This window comes from Bos mutus, chromosome 9, assembly GCF_027580195.1.
Source record: "Bos mutus isolate GX-2022 chromosome 9, NWIPB_WYAK_1.1, whole genome shotgun sequence".
Taxonomy (NCBI): domain Eukaryota; kingdom Metazoa; phylum Chordata; class Mammalia; order Artiodactyla; family Bovidae; genus Bos; species Bos mutus.
Genome location: NC_091625.1, coordinates 102,447,151 through 102,471,111, shown reverse-complemented (window position 1 = coordinate 102,471,111; position 23,961 = coordinate 102,447,151). Strand labels below are relative to the sequence as shown.

Below are 23,961 nucleotides of genomic sequence, written 5' to 3'. Positions count from 1 at the left end.
GGCCCGCACAGGTGCGCTGTGGCCAGGGCCAGACGTGAGGCCAGGACCACCGTCACACCTCCGCCTGGGAGCAGGGGGCGTCCTGCCCCTGCGGTACAGTGGCGAGGCCAGGCCGGATGGCCCTCGGGCCCTGCGCTCAGGGGCCCTGCAAGCACCCGCTGCCTCGCGTGTGACCGCGTCCTCCTCTGAGGACCGAGGCAGGACACACAGCAGCCCCGCTGGCTCGTGCCCGCCGAGCAGAACACAGGCGCAGCCTCGCGTGTGAGGTGCGTGCCCCTGGTCAGCGCAAGAGGTGGCAGCGCGTGTCAGTATCACTGCCGTTCCAAGCAACAACTGCGCTGCGCTTTAAGATTCTAGCCTGGCTTAAAGGAAGTCAGGCCGAAATCCAGGAAGCCGTCAATGTGCCACAGGGCAAGAGTGTCAGCTTGATAGAGACGTGAGTTCATTTTATATAATTCAACAACCTGTCACAAAATCTCTTATTTGGTAAAATTCTGTAATCAAGCTTGGTAACTTCTAGAAGTAGAATGATAAAATTGAATATGAGATGATTCAAGAGCATGAAGAAATATATGGACATTCTCAATTATATATTAATAGAAAGAAATGGAGTGCATTCTTTAAGTAAAATGCAATTTTAGGTTTCACTCACTCACTCATGTACACTGAGTTCAAAAATGTTAGGGATACTTTTCCTGCAAAACGAACCAACAGAGGACTATTTCGTTTATGTTTATATTGAATTTCAGTTACTAAAAGTGCAGCAGAGCAACTGTGTGTTACTTAGACTGAATCCAGTCTTCAGTTCTCAGTGCATTTGTTTATTTTTTAACTTGTTTACTCGCTAAGTCATGTCTGATTCTTTGCAATGCCATGGACTGTAGCTCACCAGACTCTTCTGTCCATGGGGTTTTCCAGGCAAGAATACAGGAGGGGGTTGCCATTCCCTTCTCCAGGAGATCTTCCCAACCCAGGGATTGAACCCAGGTCTCCTGCATCGGCAGGTGGATTCTTTACCACTGAGTCACATGGTAAACCTCTTGATTTGCTTAGTTTTAGATAAAAAACCAACAATATCATCAAAGTGACCATGGATCACATGAATAAACATTTGCTGAGAGCCTGCATGAGCAGATTTTCATAAGCTCGGAGCAAGAAAGTCCCTCCGCAGACGACTCGCACTTCCTGCTCTGAGCCTCAGTGGCCACGTCCTCGGGGCACCCCTCACCCCGCACGGCTGTGCTCCTGTGTTTGGTAACACAGGCATTGTTTTGTCATTTTAGTTCTAACTCTGGGGGAAGAAACAGTGCCTTTAGCTGACGTAGAGAAACAGTAGAGAAAGAAAGCAAAGCATTTTCTGTTCTCCAGGCACGAACACTGGAGTGGGTTGCCATTTCCTTCTCCAATGCAGGAAAGTGAAAAGTGAAAGGGAAGTCGCTCAGTCGTGTCCGACCCTCAGCGACCCCATGGACTGCAGCCCACCAGGCTCCTCCGTCCATGGGATTTTCCAGGCAAGAGGACTGGAGTGGGGTGCCCTCGCCTTCTCCAATAGAGGAATGGAAACAGTACGGAGAAACAACAGAAATTTGTAAAAACGTGGACTAACAAAGAGCCACAAATCATTTGTTCAGTAAATGTGTCCTCTTCTACCAAAGAAGATTATCAGTAGAAGCATCTTTTAAGTTAAACACAGATGAAAAACTCTTCTGACACTGGAATCCCGATGATAATGGTGGTCATTACAGAAAACCTATGACTGTTTGCCATTTCATCACTAAACTTAACACAGTAAGTACTGTATTTAACATCTTAAAATACCACCTAGGGCTGACTTTCTTCAAACCCTCAGAAAGAACACGTTCCTGGACACTGGGGTTAAACACAGATATAATCCCATAATTTCATGCCCCGTGTCTATAAATCAACTCAATGTCATTGTTTTGTGTTCAATACATTTAGGCTGATTTAAATCAGATTATAGTGTAGGGTAACTTGTGTAAACTAGAATTTCCTGAAACATTATTTTCAGTCCCACTGAATACTGCAAGTCTGAAGTGTTTTTACTAGTTAATTATAATTGACAGGTCACGTAAGCTCGAAAATCTGGTAACAGTAGGTGATGGGTGAAACACAAATGCCCTTGTTCTGTGAACTTATCTGGAACCCCAAAAGAGCGTCCCACTGACAATTAAAATTGTTTTTTTAATGTACATTTCAAATGACATTTTTACCACACTTTTACATTTGTTTCTCAAATTAAGCACTGTCACACTGATTCTCCCAAGAGGATTTCAAGATCTCCCAGTAAAGCTTTCAATGTTTGAATTAACTTCCCATGCACTGATCTATATGCACAGAAGCAAACCTAACTAGATTACCTTTGGAAATACAATGACAAGATTGCATAAAACTAATTCAGTTTCTAAAGTTTGTAAGAGAAATGTACAGCTTAACATCTTTATGCAATAGGAAAATGCATTAATTTCTGAGAAAAAATTTTAAAATTCTATAATATGTTCTATAACTTAGCAAATTTAATGAAACACCCAAATTTGAACTATACTCTGATGGGCAAACCACAGCTTTATTTGCATGACTCATTGGTGACCAGAGAAAAATATACGTTTTGCAGGTAACTTCCAGAAAACAAGGCCACTTTCTGGGTCTGTTAACTCAGTCACATAGGTCCCCCTTTTACCTGAATTCTTATTGGTTTTGTTCTGTCGACTTTTAACTTGTTCAGTCCAAAGTGTAGGGTACCGTGATGCAACATCTATTGAAGCAAAATAAAACAATAGTTCTTTTAATTCATCATGAAAATACAAAGTCTCTCAAAGATTTCAGCAGGCAACCTACAAGTGCAAAAAAGTCAGGATGATCAGTAAATACACATTGTACATTTTAAAAAAAAAAGTAAAATATTTATGTGCATGGAACAAAGGGAAATGAAAATGTACATTTTGAAAAACTTTAGCATGTCTTTTCTTTCTTTCTTCATCCAAAAGTTCAAACAAAAGCAATGTAAGTCCAGACAGTTTCCACTGGGAAGAAAGAGGTTTGGCAAAAAGCCTCAAAGTACAAAAACACACCCTTGTGTGGTGAAGATGGACACTTGGGTGACACATGGGGCCTTCTCTCAGGTGAAGGATGCCGTGTGCCGCGCTGTTCTGGTCGCTAAATCGTGTCCGACCCCGCGACCCCAAGGACCATAGCCCACCAGGCTCCTCCGTCCATGGGATTCTCCAGGCAAGAATACTGGTGTAGGTCGCCAGTCCCTTCTCCAGGGGATCTTCCTGACCCAGGGATTGAACCCCCCGTCTCCTGCATTGCAGGCGGATTCTTTACAGTGTGCCGCCAGGGAAGCCCGAAAGATTCAATACGGAGTGTAATATGTAGAACACAATTTTGCCCACAACATCTGGGAACAGATCTGTGGTAGAAATAGTAACAAATGCGGCTGAGCACTTGCAGTGCGATCAGGATACCGCTCGCCTGAGAACCACACTGAAGCCGACCAGCTGGCCAGGGGCTCCCTTGTCATCTGTGGGCTCTGTGATCTCGGGCATCTCACAACTGTCGTGTGTGAGACGGGGCTCCAAGGGCTTGGTGAGCTCGGGTGATGGGGCACGTGGCATCCAGTGCCAGACAGAAGTCCGTTGTGATTACCACTCTTGCTGTTTGCAAAGCACTTCTGATCTCCGACCTACGTATTATGTGCACTCCTTACATTTGGCCTTCAGACCTGATCCCCTTTGCCCCCAGAATCGGTGACACAGGCAAACAGCCACAACAGTGTGCCCAAGGCCAGGAGTGGGAAAGCCATGGTCCCCACAACACAAAACTTAACCAGCTGAGACGCATCCTTGTCACTCTACAAGGCTGGTCTCAGGCACCACGTGTGATGATCACACGGTGTGGAGGATGAGCAGGGAAACGCGTATGTTTTTGCAGCTTTGGAAATACATCCTTCACTCTATCCAGGTGATAAAATTACAGCTCAGAGATTTCGCCGTAAAGGCCTCTCTGCATGTGCTGTGTGAAAGTCCCACGGCACACACGGGGGCCCTCAGCAGGGACACGAGGCCTCTCAAATAAAGCTGGAAAAGGGCAAACCCAGCCCGTCCCAGGCGAGTCTGAGCACAAGGCCGTGATCCACCCCCAGGCCCGCGGAACCCCACCCGGCTCCCTGCGGACACTCACCTTCCTCGTCTCCTTGAGGCTGAGTCTCCAGCGCTGGAGCTGAGGCATCATCTGAATTCAGAACGGAAAAGATTTGCAAGGAGACTACAATTATGAGAGTAAGTGAAGTAAGTGTGCATAGAGGCTGGACCCTCCGGATCGCATACACCCCACGATCCACCAACCACAACCCGGCATGCGGCACCCACAGATGCAAACCCACAGACGCGCGAGGCGCCAGACACCCCCGCGGGGGTGGGGGCCTGGGGAGCCCCCTGAGCGGGCGAGGGGCGGGCGGCAGCAACGGGGGCCTGGGGTGGGGCCTGCCCCCTGCTCTGCCCTGCGTTTCTGAATGGAGGGCGGGGACAGAGACCAGGGCCTGGATGGCCCGCGGATCTCTCAGCACCCAGGCCTCCCACGAGGCAGGGGCGTGGGGTTAGGTAAGGGGTGGGGTCGGGGGACAGGGGGAAAGTGCCCGAGTTCAGAGGGAGGGGCACGAGTCAGAAAATTCTGCGCCATTTGCTGAGGACCTTATCCCAAGGACACGGTGTTTATTGACTTAGTTGAAAAGTACCCTTTGGGTTCTCTGGTAACCAAACTTCTAGAAGCCCCCGGACAAGGAGCCCCCAGTCAGGGATGCCCTAACAGTGCACACTGTGGGGGGCTCCTGAAAGCCATCCTGCTGTTTTCTCCCAGGCTTGTCTGCCCGTGTGATTTTGTTTTTTAATATCTTCAGGGTCACAATTCGGCAAGCGGTAGCAGAGAGGAGGGGCGGCCGTGTGGCCTATCTAGCAGACTGTGACTCATCGGTACCCCAGCAACCCGAAGAGGAAAACTGAGATTTCCCATAAGTTCTTTCCAGGGGAAAACCAAAGAGTATTTTTTAAAATTCTTTAACAATCTCTTTAAAAAAAATCTCGCCATCTGTCAAAACACCGACTAAATGTCTCATCATCGATTTGAAATGCCCAGGTGTACTAATGACAACAGCAATACACTAAGGGGTTTTGCTACTGAACACTCTGTAATCTTCCAAGAATAAAATGGGGAGCATACACTAAGGGTTTTGCTACTGAACACTCTGTAACCTTCCAAGAATAAAATGGGGAGCATACACTAAGGGTTTTGCTACTGAACACTCTGTAATCTTCCAAGAATAAAATGGGGAGCATACACTAAGGGTTTTGCTACTGAACACTCTGTAACCTTCCAAGAATAAAATGGGGAGCATACACTAAGGGTTTTGCTACTGAACACTCTGTAATCTTCCAAGAATAAAATGGGGAGCATATTTACGACGTAGTTAACATATTTGAGAGTCTTAACAGAACACACTGAGAAAAAGTCTTTGCGTACTTAAGGTCCTTTGGAATGACAGCCATCAAGGACAGTGAATGTCCACCATGGCCACAGTTAATGTCCATCAAGGACACAGTTAAAGCTGTACCTTTTTGCTGAGGCCTGAGCAGGTCATCCCTTGGGGGCCAGCAGCCCTAATCCCTGGGACCGGGCCAGTCTGAGTTTTCAGCTGAGAACCAAGGCGAGAGGGGCTTGTCCTTGAGGGACAAGGATGTGTGCCTCCTGCCCCCCACACTTAATGCCAGCACCAGAGGCCCCCACATCCCTGTCTCAGCCCTCAGGCCCCGCAGCGTGACCGTCGGCCTCCACCATCCTGCTCAGGCCCCCGGAGAGCCTGTCCTGGTGTAAGGGGCCTCCGCACCTACTGGGCTCAGCTTCAGACAATGATGCAAAGTCATGGACAGCTCAGTGCCCTTTACTCTGCCTCCAGGACGGCTTGCCAAATATCTCACTTTCCTGATAAACCAGCTCTATTACTTATATTTGATATTTCCCCAGACAGGCATGTCTATAGATCAAGGGGCTTCAGTAGAAGCAATGTGTTCTTTCCTTAAATCCATTTCTGAGCCCACATGCCAATTCCTGAGGGATTAAAAACATATATATCCACAGTGGAATGGACCTATATCACCACGAGCAGGATTGAGGGAGCCCCCAAAATGGTATTTCCCTCTGTTGTTTTTTCAGTATTTGATTATTGTGTCTAACCATGAACCTCTACACTTCCCCTTCTCCAAAATACAGCAGCATGCCCCCAGCATCTCCGAGACCCAAACCCCAACACTGTGCAATCGTATCTCCTTCCTTCCTGAACAGAAACCCTCTCCCTAAGAGCCTAAGATGGCAGCGTGTGTGCTAAGATTGTGTCCAACTCTTTGCAGTCCATAGACTGTAGCCCACCAGGCTCCTCTGTCCATGGGATTTCCCGGGCAAGAATACTGGAGTGGGTTGCGACGCCCTCCTCCAGGGGGTCTTCCCTCTTCAGGGACTGAGCCCGCATCTGTGTCGTCTCCTGCGTCGGCCGGCAGGTTCTTTACCACTGGCCTGGGAAGTGGTAGCCCAAGATGCTAGTACACTATTTTTATTTCACCTTAAAACTAAATTCTGAATTCACAGATTGATATCAGATGAAAACAGAAAATGTGTCACTGGGACTAACAGGTGACAGCTAAAAGGGAAAAGTGAAGGTCGCTCAGTCGCGTCCGACTCTTTGCCACCCCAGGGACTACACAGTCCACGGAATTCTCCAGGCCAGAATACTAGAATGGGTAGCCTTTTCCTTCTCCAGGGATCTTCCCAACCCAGGGATCGAACCTAGGTCTCCCGCATTGCAGGTGGATTCTTTACTAGCTGAGCCAAGGGAAGCCCATGCCGGCTGAGGAAAGGGCAAAGGTCACGGCCAGCAGAGATGCACCTGCAGCTGCAGGGTGACTTCCAAAGGAAACGCTCGCCATTCCATCTGGTTCTCGAGGGCACTGACCCCAGAAGAGATGACTGTCATAGACAGAAAAAGTCCCCCTCTTTCTTATGAGGAGCAGCGGACATGTCTTGATCAGTGCTCCCTCAACTGCTAAGCTAGAGTCTCGCACCAGCCCCGGAGTCCTCTGCCCAGGTGTGGACCTGAGATGACGCTAACTCCATCCTCAAGTGGTCCCGACACGAGCCTGATGGGGACACAAGTGGGTCACGTGCCCGGCACCCGCAAGGTCGCAGCGATCGAAAGGGCTGAATCAACATTTGCTGAATAGATGATAATTAACAGACTGCTTCAGCTCTCACATGTCATCACCATCACTGATATACGGTGATGTTTTAACTTGAGATGTTATTTTAAGGCATAGATTGGATTCGCTGTCAAAAAACCTCACGGAAGTTCATTTTAAGATAGTTACCTGTTTTTCCTGTGCCTTCCCTTTGGGGTACCTTTTCGTTTATGGAACCTAAAAGGGGACAATAAGGGATGAAATTATTCTTGGCTCTCAAATGGTCACCACTAATTGTTATGCAGATATTTTATTACATTTTGATTAACTCGCAGGGCTTTGTCACTTTCTAGTTAACGTATACAAGCTGCCCAGTGCCCTGGGTGACTCTGTCATCTGAAACCAGAGCCCAAAACTAGGAAACATGATATCAGCTCCTCCTTCTATGGCTGCCTGGCTTATGACGCATGTGAGACCCTCTAAGTACAAAATACAGCAGTTTCTTCACCTGAAAAATATCATAAGAACCTTTTTAACATACGTCATGTGGAGGTAGTAGAGTGAATTAGATTTTTAAAAAACTTTTAAAATAAGTTTTGCAACTAAAAATCAATAAAAATTCTGGCTTTAGCTGAATTATGACTTATGGAAAACTGAAGAACCATTTTTTCATAAGAGGAGATCAAGAAATAGAACGTTAACTAGGTAAATTTTAACAGCATGTTAACAATTACGTTGCCCTGAAAAGTTCATGTTACGAACAGGGACACTGTCCTGTCTTCCTCATTAGATGGACACTGTTATGGCAGCAAGATTTTCACCTCATCGTCATTACACCTACTCCAAGGAATAAAGAAGTCCTGTCCCACATTCATCTGCAGTTTACCTGCCCATCCACTTCAGAACATCGCACCCAGAGTCACTCAGAATCCCCCTAGTCACATGCAGGGGCAGACTATGCAGATAAACCATCTCATGAAGTAAAACTTGAAATTCATGGCTTGTTTTTTTTTTTCAATTTGGAATTCGAAATACAGATCCACATTTATACTAAAGATATAAACTTGAGGACATTTGTCTTGGAAGCATGACAGTTCTGCAGTGGGAAATGCACGAGCAGCTGGCTGTGGGCAGAGGCCCTGAAGGACAGGGCGTAACGCAGGGGCATGGCTCACCCTCCCCAAACACTGACGGAAGAGACACTGCAGGGCCAGCCCCCACTCTCTCAGCCGAGCATGGTCAGCAGGTTTACAGGAAGGAGCAAGACTCCCCAGCGAACGCTCACGTGGCCTAAGCGGGTCTGAGGAGCCACGGCCCCCTCCCATCCAGGCTGCTGCTCCGGGACGCCTGGACCACAGGCCCTCAGAAATGCGCCTGGTTGATAGATAAAAAGGACCAGGATCTTCCTGGCCCATCTATTTGCACAACTTCCCAGCAGTGGCTGGGACCATGCGGTGAAATGTCTCCTGCTTTCCAGGGGCAGAACTCAGGCTTCCCCTCTGGTGAGAATCCCCAGAGACAGAAAGCGGGCTCCCCGTGTGGCCGCTCAGAGCTTCCAGGATCCCATTTTGCTCGGTTCTCCCTTCGTACCCTCTCTCTACAAATCCAGATTTGTTAACAGGCTTAAGTTTCTTAGTCATCCATTTGTTTTTATCATGTGTTTCTGCAGTCAGTGACTCAAAAAAGGTTTTTTGTGCGATGATATTTCTGGATACAACTATGTAGGTTTGACTATTCTGAGCTAAATGCAAACATCCCAAATAATAATTGGAGGTCCCACCCCCACCCCCAGGGAGAGTCTCAACTGAATTAAGGTAATATTTTTGTAATCTAGGGCCTGCAGTCTCCAAGCCGCTGGTTCACAATGTGATGGGCGTCTGAGGTCTGAAGAACATATTTAGAAAATATAGATCCGCTCCCTCAAATGACTTTTCTCTCTCTGAACCAACCAGTCTCATGGCTGCGCATCAGCCGCCCGTCCAGATTCGACCAGTGTTCACTTAAAACCACTTAAATCCACATGAAGTTAATTCTACCTTGTTCTTAAGAGGTGGAAATACTTTTAACACAGCACCAAGTGGCCCTTGATAACCCACTCCAAATATTTTGCTGCACAGGACTGGGGGGTGAGGCCAGCAGGGCACTGATTTCCCATCCAGCTGCCTCTGGACAAAAAGGTCCCCCCTTCCCTGCCCCACCTCCCCGGCACCCTGTCCTCCAGGACCCGGGGGCGGCTGAACACGTGCTCCTCACGGCAAAGCTGCGATGCAAAGTGGAATCCAGGAACCCAGAACCACAAAGCCACTCTTTTCTTTCATTACGTTTTTCTGGAGGTAAGAATTTGCTGAAGAGCTCCCAAGAGCAGGTGACGTTACAGGATGGAAGTGCAGCAAAAGGGGCCTAGAAACGTGTGGACAGCAGTAAGCAGCTCCGCAGACCACGGCTGGTTGGCGGAACCTTCAGAGAGGAAAACTCTGCCCTTCAGATTCCTATTTCAAAGGACACGTTTGAATTCCTTCCACTTGTGACATCTCATCCCATTTAAATGCTATTTTAAAAGGGCGGCTTTTTTAGCAATTAGGGTATGCATTTCTGGTGGAGAAAACCACAGAAACACAATGTGAGGAGCCATCGATGGTTCAGGGAAAGAATAATGAGCCTGTAGTCCCCGAGCCCTTGGTTCAAATCCAGCTACACTCAGCAATGCCAGCGTGCTGCCAAAACAGCCCGAGGAGGTGCAGTGTTTGCTGAGAGAGTTGGTGGTCTAAGACAGCTCCTTTCACAAGCACTAAACGCACCCTGGAAATGACTAAGGGAGGAGGGTCTGTGATGTGTGCGGCCGGAGGAGCCGTCAGAGGGTTTAATGAGGTCAGTGCACTGCAGGCGGGCACTTGTTTAGCAGGCGACTGATGGTCCTTCAGAGCGGAGTTAAACAAGTAGCATGATTTATCCCTCTCTGGAATCCCAGGGGCAGAGTCACACCGTCACGCGGCTTTGCTGCCGCCAGAGAGAGGGAGAGGAAGAAAGGGGGGAACAAGGACGGAAGGAAGGAAGAAAGAAAAGAAAGGAAGGAAATGAAAGAATGAGCAAAAGAAGGAAAGAAAGAGGAAGAGAAAGGAAGGAGGAATGTAGGAAGGGAGGGAGGGAGGGGAGGGGGAGGGGAAGGGAGGGGGACGGGAAGAGCCAGGGGCTCAGCTCCCCTTCCCTTCTGGACGAGCACTTCTCTTCCCACTGGGGCTGCCGACCCTGGGCTCTTGGGAGCAGAGGCGCATGAAGCCCCGCACCTCAGCCCAGTCTCGCTGTCCTGCTGGGCCCTTCCTCCAGGTAGGAACTCCTGGCTTGTCCCAGGCGCTGTCTGGCTGCCCCGCCTTGTGCTTTCCGGGCAGGACCCCGTGCGGGTGACAAGAATGATCATAGGAGAGAGGGAGGCCGGGCACTGCAGGGAGCGGGAAGAGTGTGGGGGACGGACGGACCGCGCCACCCACCAGCTCGGTGCCCTGGCAGGTGTGCCCGCCTGCCCGATGCTGAGTCTCCTCATCTCTGCAAGGGCAGCGTGGGGATTACCTGCCTCTCGGGCGGTAGGAAGCCCGCAGAGAAACCAACACACACCAGAGGTCTCAGGGCCGGCTCCCTCAAAATATCCCAGGACACGCGGTGTCTGTGTGATGTGTGCCCCGAAACCTCTCCCTCCGCGTGTGCACATCCTGTGCACCAAGAGGGTGACGGCCACTCACAGCAAAGAGAAGCCCTGTCTCCACTCAGGGTGAGTGGCCAAAACGTGCCGCCACTGGGAGGACGCCCGTGTGAACTGGGCTTTCTGTGGCCACTTTCATTCGTTCGCCCATTCAACATGCTCAGGGGATGCAGCACAAAACGTCCCATCTCCCTTGGACTGAAAGGCATTGGGCAGAAATCACTCAAATAACTCACATGATGGCTGTGTTCATGGTGGACGTCTGCACACTTCCTGTTGTGTGCTGGTCATCACTCTACGAACTTCACACACACACCATGTCCTCTAATGCCAAAGCAACCCTGAAGTGGGCACCCCTGTTAGGCCCACTAGATGAGGACGCTGAGACCCCGAGAGTGGCCTAACAGCCCAAGGTCACTGATCAGGAACGGCAGAGCTGGGGTCCATGCCCATGGTTTTAGCCCACAGAGGAGCTGACGTGGTCTGAGCAGTCGGGGCGGACCTCCTGGAGAAAAAGGGAAGGAGGAAGGCACGAGGCAGAGAGGATGGCAGACGGACACACCACCTGCCCGGGAGGAGAGGGAGGCCAGGGCACAGCCGGTGCCCAGAAGCATCTCTGCCATGTCCGTGTCCTTCCACGCCTCCTCTGTCTGCGAGGACACGGCCAGCAGGCGGCTCTCCACACCACGGCCTCTCAGACACCAGCGTGGGGACGGCCTGAGCTCAGCCTGAAGGGTCCTACACTTCCGGGTGCGCTGACAGCTCTGTTCGACCCCAGACCCGCTCGCCCACTCTCAGCTGCTGACGGGCACAGGGGCTGGAGCGCAGAGGCAGGAACCCACAGGGGAGGAGCGGGCGCAGGGCACTGAGGCTGCGGTAGAGTCGGAGTCCCTGGAAGGCAGCCTGCCTCCCGCAGGCCTTTCGTGGGGTGCTGGGGGTCGTCATGCAGTCAAACCAGTGTGCACAATGACACCACCAGGCTGACGTCTGAGAGATCACTGTGGCTGGTTACCCCCCGGTTACCTCCCAGAGTCGATGGGGTGCAGCTCGGTGAACGTTTGTGTCAAAGCAGAGGAAGAGCCCAAAATCAGCACTGCGGGCACCTTCCACCTGCCTGCGAGGCAGCGTCAGTGCAGCCCCAGGGCTGAGCGCTGCCCTGGCGTTGCCTGCCTAGACTGCACTAGCCAAGTAAGGTGAGACACTGGTCCGTGACCCCCCACCCCACTTTTCAGATGCCTTCAATGTTCACTCGCATCCTCACCAGCTTTCTTCCTTGGCAGAAATCACCCACGAAGCCAGAGTTTCACTCCCTAGCGCCCCTGATACAGAGCCTGCCATCCAGAGTCTAAACCCTTGAGGACAGACTCCAGGGACCCAGCTGTGACCTGGGGTCACCCTCCAAGGCCAGAGGCAGGGAAGGGCTCCGAGAGAGTGCACCTAGGCAGGGAGTGCGTGAGCAGCCTGACCTACAGGGCAGCAAAGGCAGGGTGAGCTGGAGTGGGTGCCAGGGCCCTGCTCCCTCTGCCAACACTGAAGTGGGCATCCCCGGGGACGCAGAGTCCTCCAGAGCTCACCCCCGCATGCCAGCCCGAGTCAAAGGTGCATGCCTCTCTGGAGCCAGTGCAGGGGCTCTCGGGCCAGGACCCTGCAGACCACCCACCTGGCCCCGTGCCAGGGGCCACGGGCACCCCTCTAAGACCCGGTGCCCCAGGGTGAGTTCCGCCCACCACTGTGGGGAGTCCCTGCACCCACCTCCACTTTCTCAGCATCATCTGCTGGCTGGAAGTGCACCTTCCCTCCCAGACGCCTGAGGGACTCGGGGCAACCCTCCTGCTCAGCGCAGGTCACGTCCTGGTGGTGGGACCACGACAGGCCCTAGTGAACGGTCAGGCCTCCCTGAGGAGAGACCAAGCCGGGCCCTGCGTCCCTCACCCGGGGCTAGGGACAGGTCACTGCAAGGTCGGCTCTCAAGCAGGCGCCCCACTGCCCAGGAGTCCAGCATCCTCACCTGGAAGCTGGTCAGGAAGGCAGGACTTCGGACTCCCCTCCAGACCCCCTGGATCAGAAATTCTGGGGTACAGCCCCAGAGTCTGTTATCCAGCTCTCTGTGGACTGAAATTTGGGTTCCAGACTCTAAGGAAAGGGCTTGGCCTGGGCACTCTGCAGTTGTTGTTATTAACAGTATTGTTATTAATGGATTCTTTCTGTTACCATGAACTTGTCTCCATCTTGTCTGTCAAGACCCCGTGGCTCCCTCGACCTACCGAAACGTCTCCTGTTTTCCTGATTTTACACTTCTGTGGACGCAGAACTCAAACAAAGCTGGCCTGTTTCCCCACAGTGATCCTCTGAGAAGCTGAAGGGCGGGAGGAAGGCTTGAACCCCATCCCGAAGGGGAGAGGCTGCGATGCTGGGCTCCCTCCTCTCGGGTCTTCCCTCTTCCCTGGTGATGCTGCCTTTGAAAAGCTGGGATTCCTGGTGAGACAGCGTCAGATAAAAGGGATGTTGAGCTCAGCTCTGAGCTGAGCGTTCTGACGTCCCCCATCTGAGAATGCCCTTCTCTAGATGGTAAGAGAGGAAATACGGAAATCACAGTTGAAAAAAATTTAGAGGTTTTTTTTTTATTTACCTTCCATCAGTGTCCACTTTAATGTCTGAATGTTACATACTTCAATGGCCAGAGAAAACAAACATTAGTATCATTCCTGCAAAAAGGTCATTCATGGTCAATAGCTTCATAAATCTTTCCAACGTTTGACTATTGATATTTAAAAGGTGCTGTTGAAAAAAATGTACTGTTCGTTTAAAAAAAGAAGAAGAAGGAAAATACATACATTTCTTTTAATTCAGAGATATGGTATACCTCTGGAAGAGATAACCCACTGTTCTTTGTATAGAGTTATAGAGCCTGGGACTAGTGAGTTCTAAAAGACTTCTTAGTTTATCTTTTAAAGTTTTCTTAAGTATTAAAAAATATGAGAAAAATCCATTTATGGCCCAAGTGTGAAGAGGACAGCTTATAGAAAACTCTTAATGAAGGAAGTGATAATAAATCAGCCACCAAATTAAATGTATACTGAAATATTCAACACAATAATAGAGTCGATTATTATACAAACCATGCTACTGCTGCTGCTGCTGCTGCTGCTAAGTCGCTTCAGTCGTGTCCGACTCTGGGCAACCCCGTAGACGGCAGCCCACCAGGCTCCCCCGTCCCTGGGATTCTCCAGGCAAGAACACTGGAGTGGGTTGCCATTTCCTTCTCCAATGCAGGAAAGTGAAAAGTGAAAGTGAAGTCGCTCAGTCGTGTCCGACTCTTAGCGACCCCATGGACTGCAGCCTACCAGGCTCCTCCATCCATGGGATTTTCCAGGCAAGAGGACTGGAGTGGGTTGATAAGACACTAGTAAGTACATTTTTCCAGAGAGGAAAAATACTAATACCAAAATGTTGCCCATCGGGTAGATAAATAAGGCAAAATCAGCCTAAACTGGAAAGGAAAAGACAGACAGACGGACGCTCCCAGCACCAATACCAGGCACGGCCGAAGCGCTGCCTCATCAGAGCTGCCTCCCGGCCGGTGCTGGCCACACACTCACCAGGAGGGCCTCATGCTGACTCTCAAACAGGCTTCTCGGTCTTCTTTGGCGCAATGCCACACACTGTGCTCTTTCCGTTGAAGGCTGGACTTAATTTTTTAAAAACTGTTCGGTGTTCTGAAATTTCCACAGTCTGGAACTTTTATTGGAAATTTTGCGTAGCTCATGTTGTCCGTATCAAATCGCTATTTTTTCCTCATCTTGGACGTGAATTTCCTAATACTTCAAAAGTCATCGTAACGGTAGGTGTTAGAAGGTAAAATAATGTGTATTTTTCTCTGAAATGTGGCTTCATTAGTGGAGCGCACACGGGCTTGGCAGCAAAGCCCGCCCCACCCCCGGGGCTCAGGTCCACTTGAAAAGCGGGCCCCTCTCAGTCCATTTTCTACTTCTTACCACGTTGTTTGTTTCCACATTTCCTTGCCAATAGCTATTGAAATATTTTATTTTGACAACTATCATTTTTCAGGAAGAGAATTGTTAAGCCTGAAGAAAAAGCCATTTTGAGGGAAAAAAGAATGTTCCCTCTGATCTGTAACCTTTTCCATTCAGCAAGCAACTTAATGTGCACTTGAATTCTCATAAAGAGACACTTCAGAAGCACAGCTGTGTTGTTGATTGGGGAATTCAATTGTTCTGGATGTTTCTTTCAAGTTCCTCAGCTATGCAGGGCCCTTAATTTATTGCCAGGGAAATTCATTCACGAAAAAAAGAAAACAAACCCAGCTTCTCTTTATAAAGTGAAAGCTTTCAGAAATCAAAAAGATGTTCATACAAACGCGCAGTTCTACCATTCCAGGTAAAGGCCAAAACTTTAGGCTCGGTGGGAAAACCCAAAGGCTGTAGTGCAATTCACGTAAATAATATACAGAAAAGCTATTCAGTCTGCTCCAAGGCTCTCCATCAAGCGTAAGCGGGCCTTCCGAAAGCCACATTTAAAGACCAGTCTTCGAAGCAGCGGTCAGCATGCGCATGAGCATGGCAAACTCTCAGGCGGTTTTCCATCCTTAAAACCCTACACTTGAAGGAAGAACTCCTCAAACATGCTTCGTGGCCATGGCCAACTGAGCAAGATTTCTGCTTCGCAGGAGACACTGTCCCTACACCTGACTCAGCTCACAGAGGGGTGGGCGGTGGTGGGGGACAGACTCGCCAGCCCCGTCACGGGAGCTTCTTGTCCCTGCCGCAAGCCGAGGTCCTTACTTCAAACACACCCCTCAAGCTGAGCTACACAGGGCGGTTCTGTGGACACTGTAACATGAAGAGCTCCTACATGGGGCTCAGCTTCCAGTGTCTTTAGCAGCTTTGTACTCCTGCCAGGAGTAAGCCCTTGGCCCGGGTGTGTGGTTACGGAGGAAGATGAGATTAAAACCCCCGAAGCTATTTCCAAATAATCGAGAGCGAGCCAGCTACAAACAGCCTCCCTCGGAAAGAAGCCCTTTGTTTCTAAGCTCATCTCCTGCCTCCAGCAATGTGCGTCTTCAAACCCTCAGAAGGAAGAAGAAAGAGAAAACTCCTACTGAGTAACTACAGGTCAGCTGTGCCTGCATGGAGACCCAGAGACCCGGCCCTGCAGCGGCGGCAAGGATGGAGGAAGGCTCGGTGGGCTCCCTGGGGTGGCCGTACCTTTCTGAGCGTCCCTGGAGCAAGCAACGGCCCCCACCCCACCCGGTCCTGGCCCTGCAGACCTGGGGTCTAGCCAGCAGGGATGAGGGAGCCGTCTCCAAGCCGCAAGCAGGACCACCTGCTGCCAGGCCAGGCGAGGCCGGGGATGCATCTGGATGCAGCTCAAAGAGCAGCCTTCAGTCCTGAATGCCTCCCAAGGTCACTGGAGCTGGCCCAGAAGTAGGGAAGGCCTTCTGCCCTCCTCACGTTCCCTGCCCAACTCAGGAACCAACACGGTGAGGGACAGGAGGTTACTCTTCAGTCGCTCAGTTGTGTCCAACACTTTGCGACCCCGTGGACTGCAGCCCACAGGCTCCTCTGTCCATGGGATTCTCCAGGCAAGAATACTGGACTGGGTTGCCATTTCCTTCTCCGTGGGATCTTCTCAACCCAGGGATTGAACCCGGGTCCTGAACTGCACGCAGATTCTTTACCATCTGAGCCACCAGGGAAGCCTGTCTGACTCTTTACAACCCCATGGACTGCAGCATGCCAGGCCTCCCTGTCCATCACCATCTCCCGGAGCTTGCTTAAACTCATGTCCATTGAGTCAGTGATGCCATCCAACCATCTCATCCTCTGTCGTCCCCTTCTCCTCCTGCTTTCAATCTTTCCCAGCATCAGGGTCTTTTCCAATGAGTCAGTTCTTCGAATCAAGTGGCCAGAGTACTAGAGCTTCAGCTTCAGCATCAGTCCTTCCAGTGAATATTCAGGACTGATTTCCTTTAGGATGGACTGGTTGGATCTCCTTGCTGATAAACGCTGGGAAAGAAACCGTTCTGCCCCTTTCCTGTGCCGGCCAACACGCCCCTCTTTTCCAAGAACCCCCTCCTCTAGACGGTGGATGGTGAGCCGCCCCTTCTCCGAGTGCCTGCAGCTTCTGCACAGAACTCCCAGGCCCCCAACAGGGGTGTCAGCAGAGCTCTGAGCAGATGCGGGCGCCTGGCCCAGCAAACGCTTGGGGAGTGCTACTCACGGAGATGGTCATTAATAAGAAATGAGGAGTGGGCTTCCAGGGAGGGAGGGTGGATCGAGTGTTCTCTGAAGGACAAGACCCATGGGAAGGACCATGGGACCCACGGGATGGACCACCACGATTCACTGAAGGGACGGCTCTGATCACGTCCTCAAGGGTTTCACCCGGTGAATGACTCTGTCTCCAGGAAGCAGGTGTCCACAGGGGCTAAAGGGGCTGATTTCTCTCCAGGGAAGCCCTCTGCCTCCTGCAGCTTGAGCTCCATTGAGAGTCATGAGTCCACAGCCAGAAGGAAAGACAAGGCTGGCCGTCCACTCCTGAAAAGCTGTGCAATTATCCATCAGCTCCTGACCGACAGCAGGCAAGGAAGTGAACTGACTTGATGGAAGCTTACGAAGGTGGGTGAGGGGTCCCAGAGTCACGAGGAGTCACCGTGGTGGGGGTGGGGAGTAGCTCCTTCCCCACGTTGGGAGTCTCCCCGGAGACTGGTGAGCAGCAACCTGGTCTATACTAATGAGCCCAAGCATCTCTTCCTCTGCTCACTGGTCCTTTTTTTTCCCTGAAAGTCGCTCAGTCATGTCTGACTCTTTGTGACCCCATGGACTACACAGTCCATGGAATTCTCTAGGTCAGAATACTGGAGTGGGTAGCCTTCCCTATCTTCAGGGGATCTTCCCAACCCAGCGATCCAACCCAGGTCTCCCGCATCGCGGGCAGATTCTTTACCAACTGAGCTTTGGTCCTTAGGGTTTCCTCATTTATAAAATGCTGACCGTTCAAGACTTCTGACTTTTTCTGCTAGATTGCCTCATTATTCCAGTTTTCTTATTGATTCATAAGAATTTGGGTGCTTTGCATTAATGACTTAGAAACACATAATTGTGAAATAAAAGAATCCTTTGGTTTGAAGGTCTTTCGGGCAGGAGTGGGCCGGGGGACGTGGCAGGCGGGCCCCTCTGCTCCACTGCAGTGAGCCATGAGTGGACATTCCCCGCCCTCCTCACAGGCTGCTGCCACGTGTGTTTGCACCAATTCATAACACACACACACATGCATTCGAAGTGACCGTTAGTGTTTACTGCTAAGTTTTAATACATTTTTCTCATCTTCAAATTTCTAGACAAAGTGCTCCTATGGCAAGTGTGGTGTGAACTCCAGGGCCAAAGACTGCTGTTGAATGCTGGCGTTTACCTGATTATAATAAACTGGATGGAAATCACGTCTGTCCTCTACGGAGTGGACCAGGCATGCCAACCAGAGCAGGTGTGAGCCAGCATGCCAGGGAGGGGAGGATGCCCCCGGGGTGTGCGGATGGAGCCTGGCCAGCAGCGTGCCCGGTGTCAGGCACGGGCTCAGCAAAGTGACGCCCGTCACCGTGCCCTTCCACGTGGCTGGTGCCGAGGTCTCAACAGCTGGGAAGAAGCTCTGCCACGTCAGCAAAAGCCCAGCATAAACTGCGTGTGTGCGCGACCCGTCCTCCCAAAACGCCCCTGCACGGCCTCCATACACGTTCTGAGCACAGGCGCCTGCTTCCCTGCCCATGTTTCTGCAGAATAAAAGCATGAATACAGCTGGGGATTAGTAGAATCTTTTCATAACTCTGGCCAAGCTGCAAAACCAAGCCACAGAAGTGAAAAGGAAGGTGCTCCTACAAGGAGGAGCCTGGTCTCCAAGGAGCCTGCCCCACCCACACCGCACGTGTCCTCAGAGACACCCCTCCCTGCCCCCGTGGCATTTTCCATGCAATAAACGCCAGATTGGGGAAGAATCTTCCTTCCATACCCATCCCTTGAACCAAAAAATCCACATGGACAGTGCAAAAAAGGAACATTTCTTACAGTAAAATGTGGCTGCTACCTGGTTGGAAAAATCAATGTGAGTGAACAGTAGGGTGTTTTGATCCTAGAAACGAAGTATTACAGGGAAATTATAAGAAACCTGGCCAACTTCGCTCATGGTTCTCTAAGAAAGTGCTTTCAGACGCTACTCAATTTTTCAAAAGGTGTCTCTAACATCACAGAAACAGGTAAGTCTTCCGCTTTCTCCCTCATAAAAAAAGGCTCAACGCGACTCAAAATGCTGGTACCTGGTTGAAATGAAATAAGCATTTGCAAGCATCTTTCAGACTGAGGGACACAGAGCCCAACTCATTACGCTACTTTTTTTTTCTCTCTTTCGTTTACTCCATGAGTCTGTAAAAGAATTATTAGGTGCAAATGTTAGCTCACTAAAAACATATTTTCAGCAATTTTTAGGTATTGGATGACATAACAGTTTTAAAAATAAATATATTTTAATTCCACATTATGCACACCCTCTGGCTTCTAAGTGATGACCAGTCGCTTGAAATATTAGGTTTTGTGTTACTGTTAATTACGCGTGTCATCATGGTGAAGCAGTTATGAGTTCTGACCAGTGACTTGGCTCCTGGTATAAAAGTCTGAACCATGGGCAGAATTCTAATTATAAGATGCCTGCTCTTCAAACAGAAAAGAGGCTAGGAAGTAAACTCTAAGTACAAATGCCTCAACATTTTATGTAAAAATTCAGGAAGATGTTTTGTATTGTTACATAACATGTGTTTTTCCTTAGTAAGCTTAATCCAGTATAGTTGTGACACATAGATCATGAAAGGTCTTGGTAAATGGTCTGACAAGTCTCCATCACCAATTAATCAAAACTCAAGCTGCAGACCATTTTCAAATAAAAATGATCTGAATCATTTATAACATTTGGTAAATTATTAATGGAAAACAGACCCTTTTATAGATTATTCTCCTGCCAGTGTTATTACCTTCAGTACATCAAGCCCACTTATGAGTAATAAAATAACACAAACAAACCTTCTGGAAAGGGGTCTGTGAAGAATGATCTGCTTTTTCTTTGCAATCATATACATACAAACCCAGAAACGCTCGCTTCTCTCAGCCAACGAAAACATTTGGTCATCTCTGCTGTTGACCACAGTCCTCGCGGCCACTCCTAAAAGTTACGAGTCCCGAATTGCCATAACCTGCGCTGGTTCAGAACCAGATCATCCACTTGTTTGAGCTTTCTTGAAAACAAAGGCCTCATAATATTTGGGGCTTTGTCCAGTGACGCAAATGTATCCCGATTTTCCCCATAATCCCACCTAAACTGACTTCCTTTGCGGTTACGAGCAGACATTAATAAGACAGTCGGCAAGCGGCCAGCAGCCTCAGCCGCGGGTTCGCCGCACCGGCTGACAGACCTACCGGGGCAGCGGGGCGTCTTGTGGGCCACGGCGGTGCCGCCGATGGGTCTCCCGTTGGGCGTCACGCACCAGCAGTACCCCGTGTAGCTGTGGCACTGCACCTGCGGGGAGGGACAGGCAGGCGGTCAGTGCCCGCGGGGCGTCTGCGGCCCACCGGGCCCGCTGCTCCTCCCGGGGCCCCAGGAGGCCCAGGGCTTCGAGGGCTGCGTCTGGACACCTGGCATGGGCCCCACGGTGCCCTGGACCCGGATCTGAGGGGTGAAAGGAGCCGGGGGTGTTTGCACCAGACGCCGTCTAATCCCCCACCAGCCCTCATCTTACAAGAGGGGGTCCGAGGCACTGAGCGGTCAGGACACTTGCTCTGGGTCTGCCCATCGGCCTGAAGCGAAGTTGGGGACAGGGGACGTGTCCAGCTGCCAGTGAGATGCTCCATCCTGGCCCCACCTGCCCCCCACCAGCCAGCCTGAGCTGGACGCCACCCACAGCTCCAACCTCTCTCTGTCTCTCTCTCTCCTCCCTGAGTCTTCCAAAGGTCAAGTGATTGCTTTAAAAAAAGGCACAGAATTCACATTATTGGATGAAATCTAAAGTGAAAGTCGCTCAGTCGTGCCCAACTCTCTGCACAGTCTGTGGAATTCTCCAGGCCAGAGCACTGGAGTGGGTAGCCTTTCCCTTCTCCAGGGGATCTTCCCCACCCAGGGGTGGAGCCCAGGCCTCCCGCACAGCAGGCAGAGTCTACACCAGCTGAGCCACAGGGGAGTCTGTGCTGTCGTCTGGCTCATGACAGACCCTATCTGGTTTGCTTTTTTCCATCTAAAGTCAATACGTCAGTTAGCAGGGCATCTCAGGAACTCATTTCCTTTAAACAAAATGACAGTGATAACATCGACCCGTTCCGCGTGGAGACCTGGGTGCTTAGATGCGGCCACTGGCGGACCCAGAAAGGCAGACAGTGCATGTGCCCCTGACCTGCGGCCTGGCAGGGGCCCCTCCAGAAATGACCTCGCACTGGGGCTGGGGTCTCTGCCGTGAGCGGGCCGGCGGGACCCCGTCCGCTCCCCAGGACAGGAGCGCCTGCTCCGAGGAGGGAGCCACTGCCCCGAGGGGGAAGGCGGGGCCAGTCCCCGGGAGAGGCCGCCCACCTGGCTGTAGGTCCCGTCGTCGCTGCACTCGGGGATGAACACCTGCTGCAGCTCCCTGCGGGCCTGCTCCTGGGTGTACTTCCTCTCGGCCACGCACCTGGACACGTCTGCGGGAAGGCACAGGGCAGGGTGGCAGTCAGGCCCCTGGAGACGCCCAGCAGAGGCACCACGTGGGCGGCCGGGCTGCAGGGACCTCACGGGGCGGGCAGCTGCAGGCGGGCACCTGTCAGGGTGCCAGTGTCCCGGAGGGGAGGGCCAGACCTGGCGGGAAGAGTGGGGTGTCCTCCACGCCCAGGGAGCCAGGAGGCCGAGGCTCCAAAATCCACCAGGCTTGACCGTGGTGAAAGGCGGACTCTACTTCCTGGACAGCGGAAGTCAGGTGGTACCCCCACGGGCCACAGACAGACTCCAGGACCCAAGGACGTCCTCCGGAGCACACGGCCAGGCCATGTGCCACGTGGGGGCCACGTCTGAGAGCTATGGTAAGACTCAGCTCAGGGACACTGGCCTGGGCGTGGGAGGGCAGGCACCCCCAGGGCACAGGCCGTCTGGCCCGTGGCTGCAGTCCAGGGGGCCCGCACCGTCTGTGTGTACCCTTGTCCACCCTGCAGGCTCTTCCTTCTGCATCTGAGTTTCTTAGCATCTCAGAGTAACACCAGCTCCTGCACTTCCAACCTCAAGTGGAAAATCCAACAATACGTCAGATTAAAGAGTCAAGTATCTTTATCAGCCCTCCTGGCGCACTGAGCACGGATTTCCACACATTCACGGTGAAATATCCACTGTGATGACTGGATGGAAAACACGAGGTTCCTCGTGTTCCTCGGGAGGATACCCCTGGGACTTCATAAACTAGCAGAAAAGGGAAAGACGGGGGCAGTCCCCACCCAGCTCCCGACGCAGGTGTCAGGAAACAGCCGCCAGGACACACCGTGGAGACCTGGTCACGGTGAGGAAGGCGGCCCCCCTCACCCGCTCCATCTGAGCTGGGCACCAGAGCCTGCTCGCCCCTGACGCTTATCTCGGAAGCCTGGAGCGAGTTACGGGGGCTGTGCTGAGCCCCAGGGAGGCCCATTGTCCCAGGACTGCAGGCCAGCTGAGTCTGTGTCCACCACGGAGAAGGCCGCCCCCGGGGCCGCCTCCACCAGCCTCCCGCCCGGGGCCCGCACCCCGAGCACAGGGCTTATTTCTGCGGACTGCCAGCCCACGTAACTCACTTGAATCTCACAAGTCGAAAAGAATGGCTTTCCCCATTTTTCTTAAGTGTTTCCAGATTTAAATTACAAGTTGTCTAGGTCTGAAAGGCCCTCTGGACGCTGAGAGATACTGCTTCAAACGTGTCCACCGCCCAGCATTTTTAGCGGGTGACTCTCTGCTTGCCCAGGAGTAAAATCTTCTGGCCATGACGAGACGCCATCTGGGGCCCAGCTCCAGGCTCGGGGCTCCTGCCCCGCGGTGCCGGGCCTGAGCACAGGTGCTGCTGCTGGGGGCCCTCATCTCGGACCCCAAGCAAGCGCCGTGGGGCCGGCCCTCGGCACGACGGGCCTGTGCGCCGGGGGCGCGTCGATGCGGGCTCTCGTGTCGTGATCTGCGTTCCTGCCAGCACTCAGCAACATGTGGTTTTAATACAGCCTGTGTTTTCGCTGAGGAGAAAACACTGCTGTGCTGGACTTCTGTCCTCATTTTTTAGTATAACCTGTGGTTTGACTGTCTCAAAGGAAAAGTGATATGCGTTCCCAGCCTGCGAGCTCTCCACGAGGGTCCAGACGAGTTACAAATTATTCCCAACAGCTGAACTCTCGCGGAACACGGCACAAGCACATACATCGACCAAAGAACCCATGGGCCTCGCTCCTGTCTCCAATGCAGTCTTCAAAAGAGTGTGTTTGCCACTGATCAGGGAGTTCTCAAACCTCTTATGTGGACAGAGCGTTAAATTCCGGTTTACGCTGGCACATGGCTGGTGACCCAGGCGTGGGGAGCCAGGAGGACTGTGCAGCAGGAAATGCAGGGCCCATCCCTGAGAGCAAGCCTCTATCTGCCCACCAACCCAGGGCGCCGCTTGCCAGACCACCTGCCACACCCCAGACGTCTAAGTCGCAGCGGCTGCCCTCTTGAGAAGGATCTCAACAGCAGCCGCCGCTTCCACCCGACTGAGACACGGGGCCGACGCCCGGCGTGTGTTGTCTCGTTCTGCTCATCGTTTTCTCTCTGTTGCAGAGTAACAGAGATTCCTGTTCACAAGCATGTCTGTGCATCAGGAGACATGGGTCACAGAGACTGTCACGATGCAACGCTCGCTCTAAACCAGAAACAAGCAGCCACGTTTCAGAGCGGCCATTTCTAAGGATGCTGTCCTTTAAACAAGAAGCAAATCATTTCCTACTTTGCTAAAATCAATTAATCAGA

General features: G+C 51.6%; 1 protein-coding gene across 2 annotated transcripts in view; it reads right to left on the bottom strand.

Annotated features, from left to right (window-relative positions):
• Positions 1–23,961, bottom strand: part of SMOC2 (SPARC related modular calcium binding 2) — a 157,706-nt gene that overhangs the window by 77,334 nt on the left and 56,411 nt on the right. The window contains exons 3-7 of one of the 2 annotated variants that reach the window (XM_070377061.1): positions 21,553–21,659; positions 20,412–20,511; positions 7,431–7,478; positions 4,201–4,284; positions 2,699–2,773 (exon numbers count right to left, since the gene is read on the bottom strand). In XM_070377061.1, coding sequence (XP_070233162.1) covers positions 2,699–2,773; positions 4,201–4,284; positions 7,431–7,478; positions 20,412–20,511; positions 21,553–21,659 — 414 coding nt within the window. The remainder of the gene's footprint in view (positions 1–2,698; positions 2,774–4,200; positions 4,285–7,430; positions 7,479–20,411; positions 20,512–21,552; positions 21,660–23,961) is intronic. The other variant, XM_070377062.1, reaches the window with a different exon arrangement.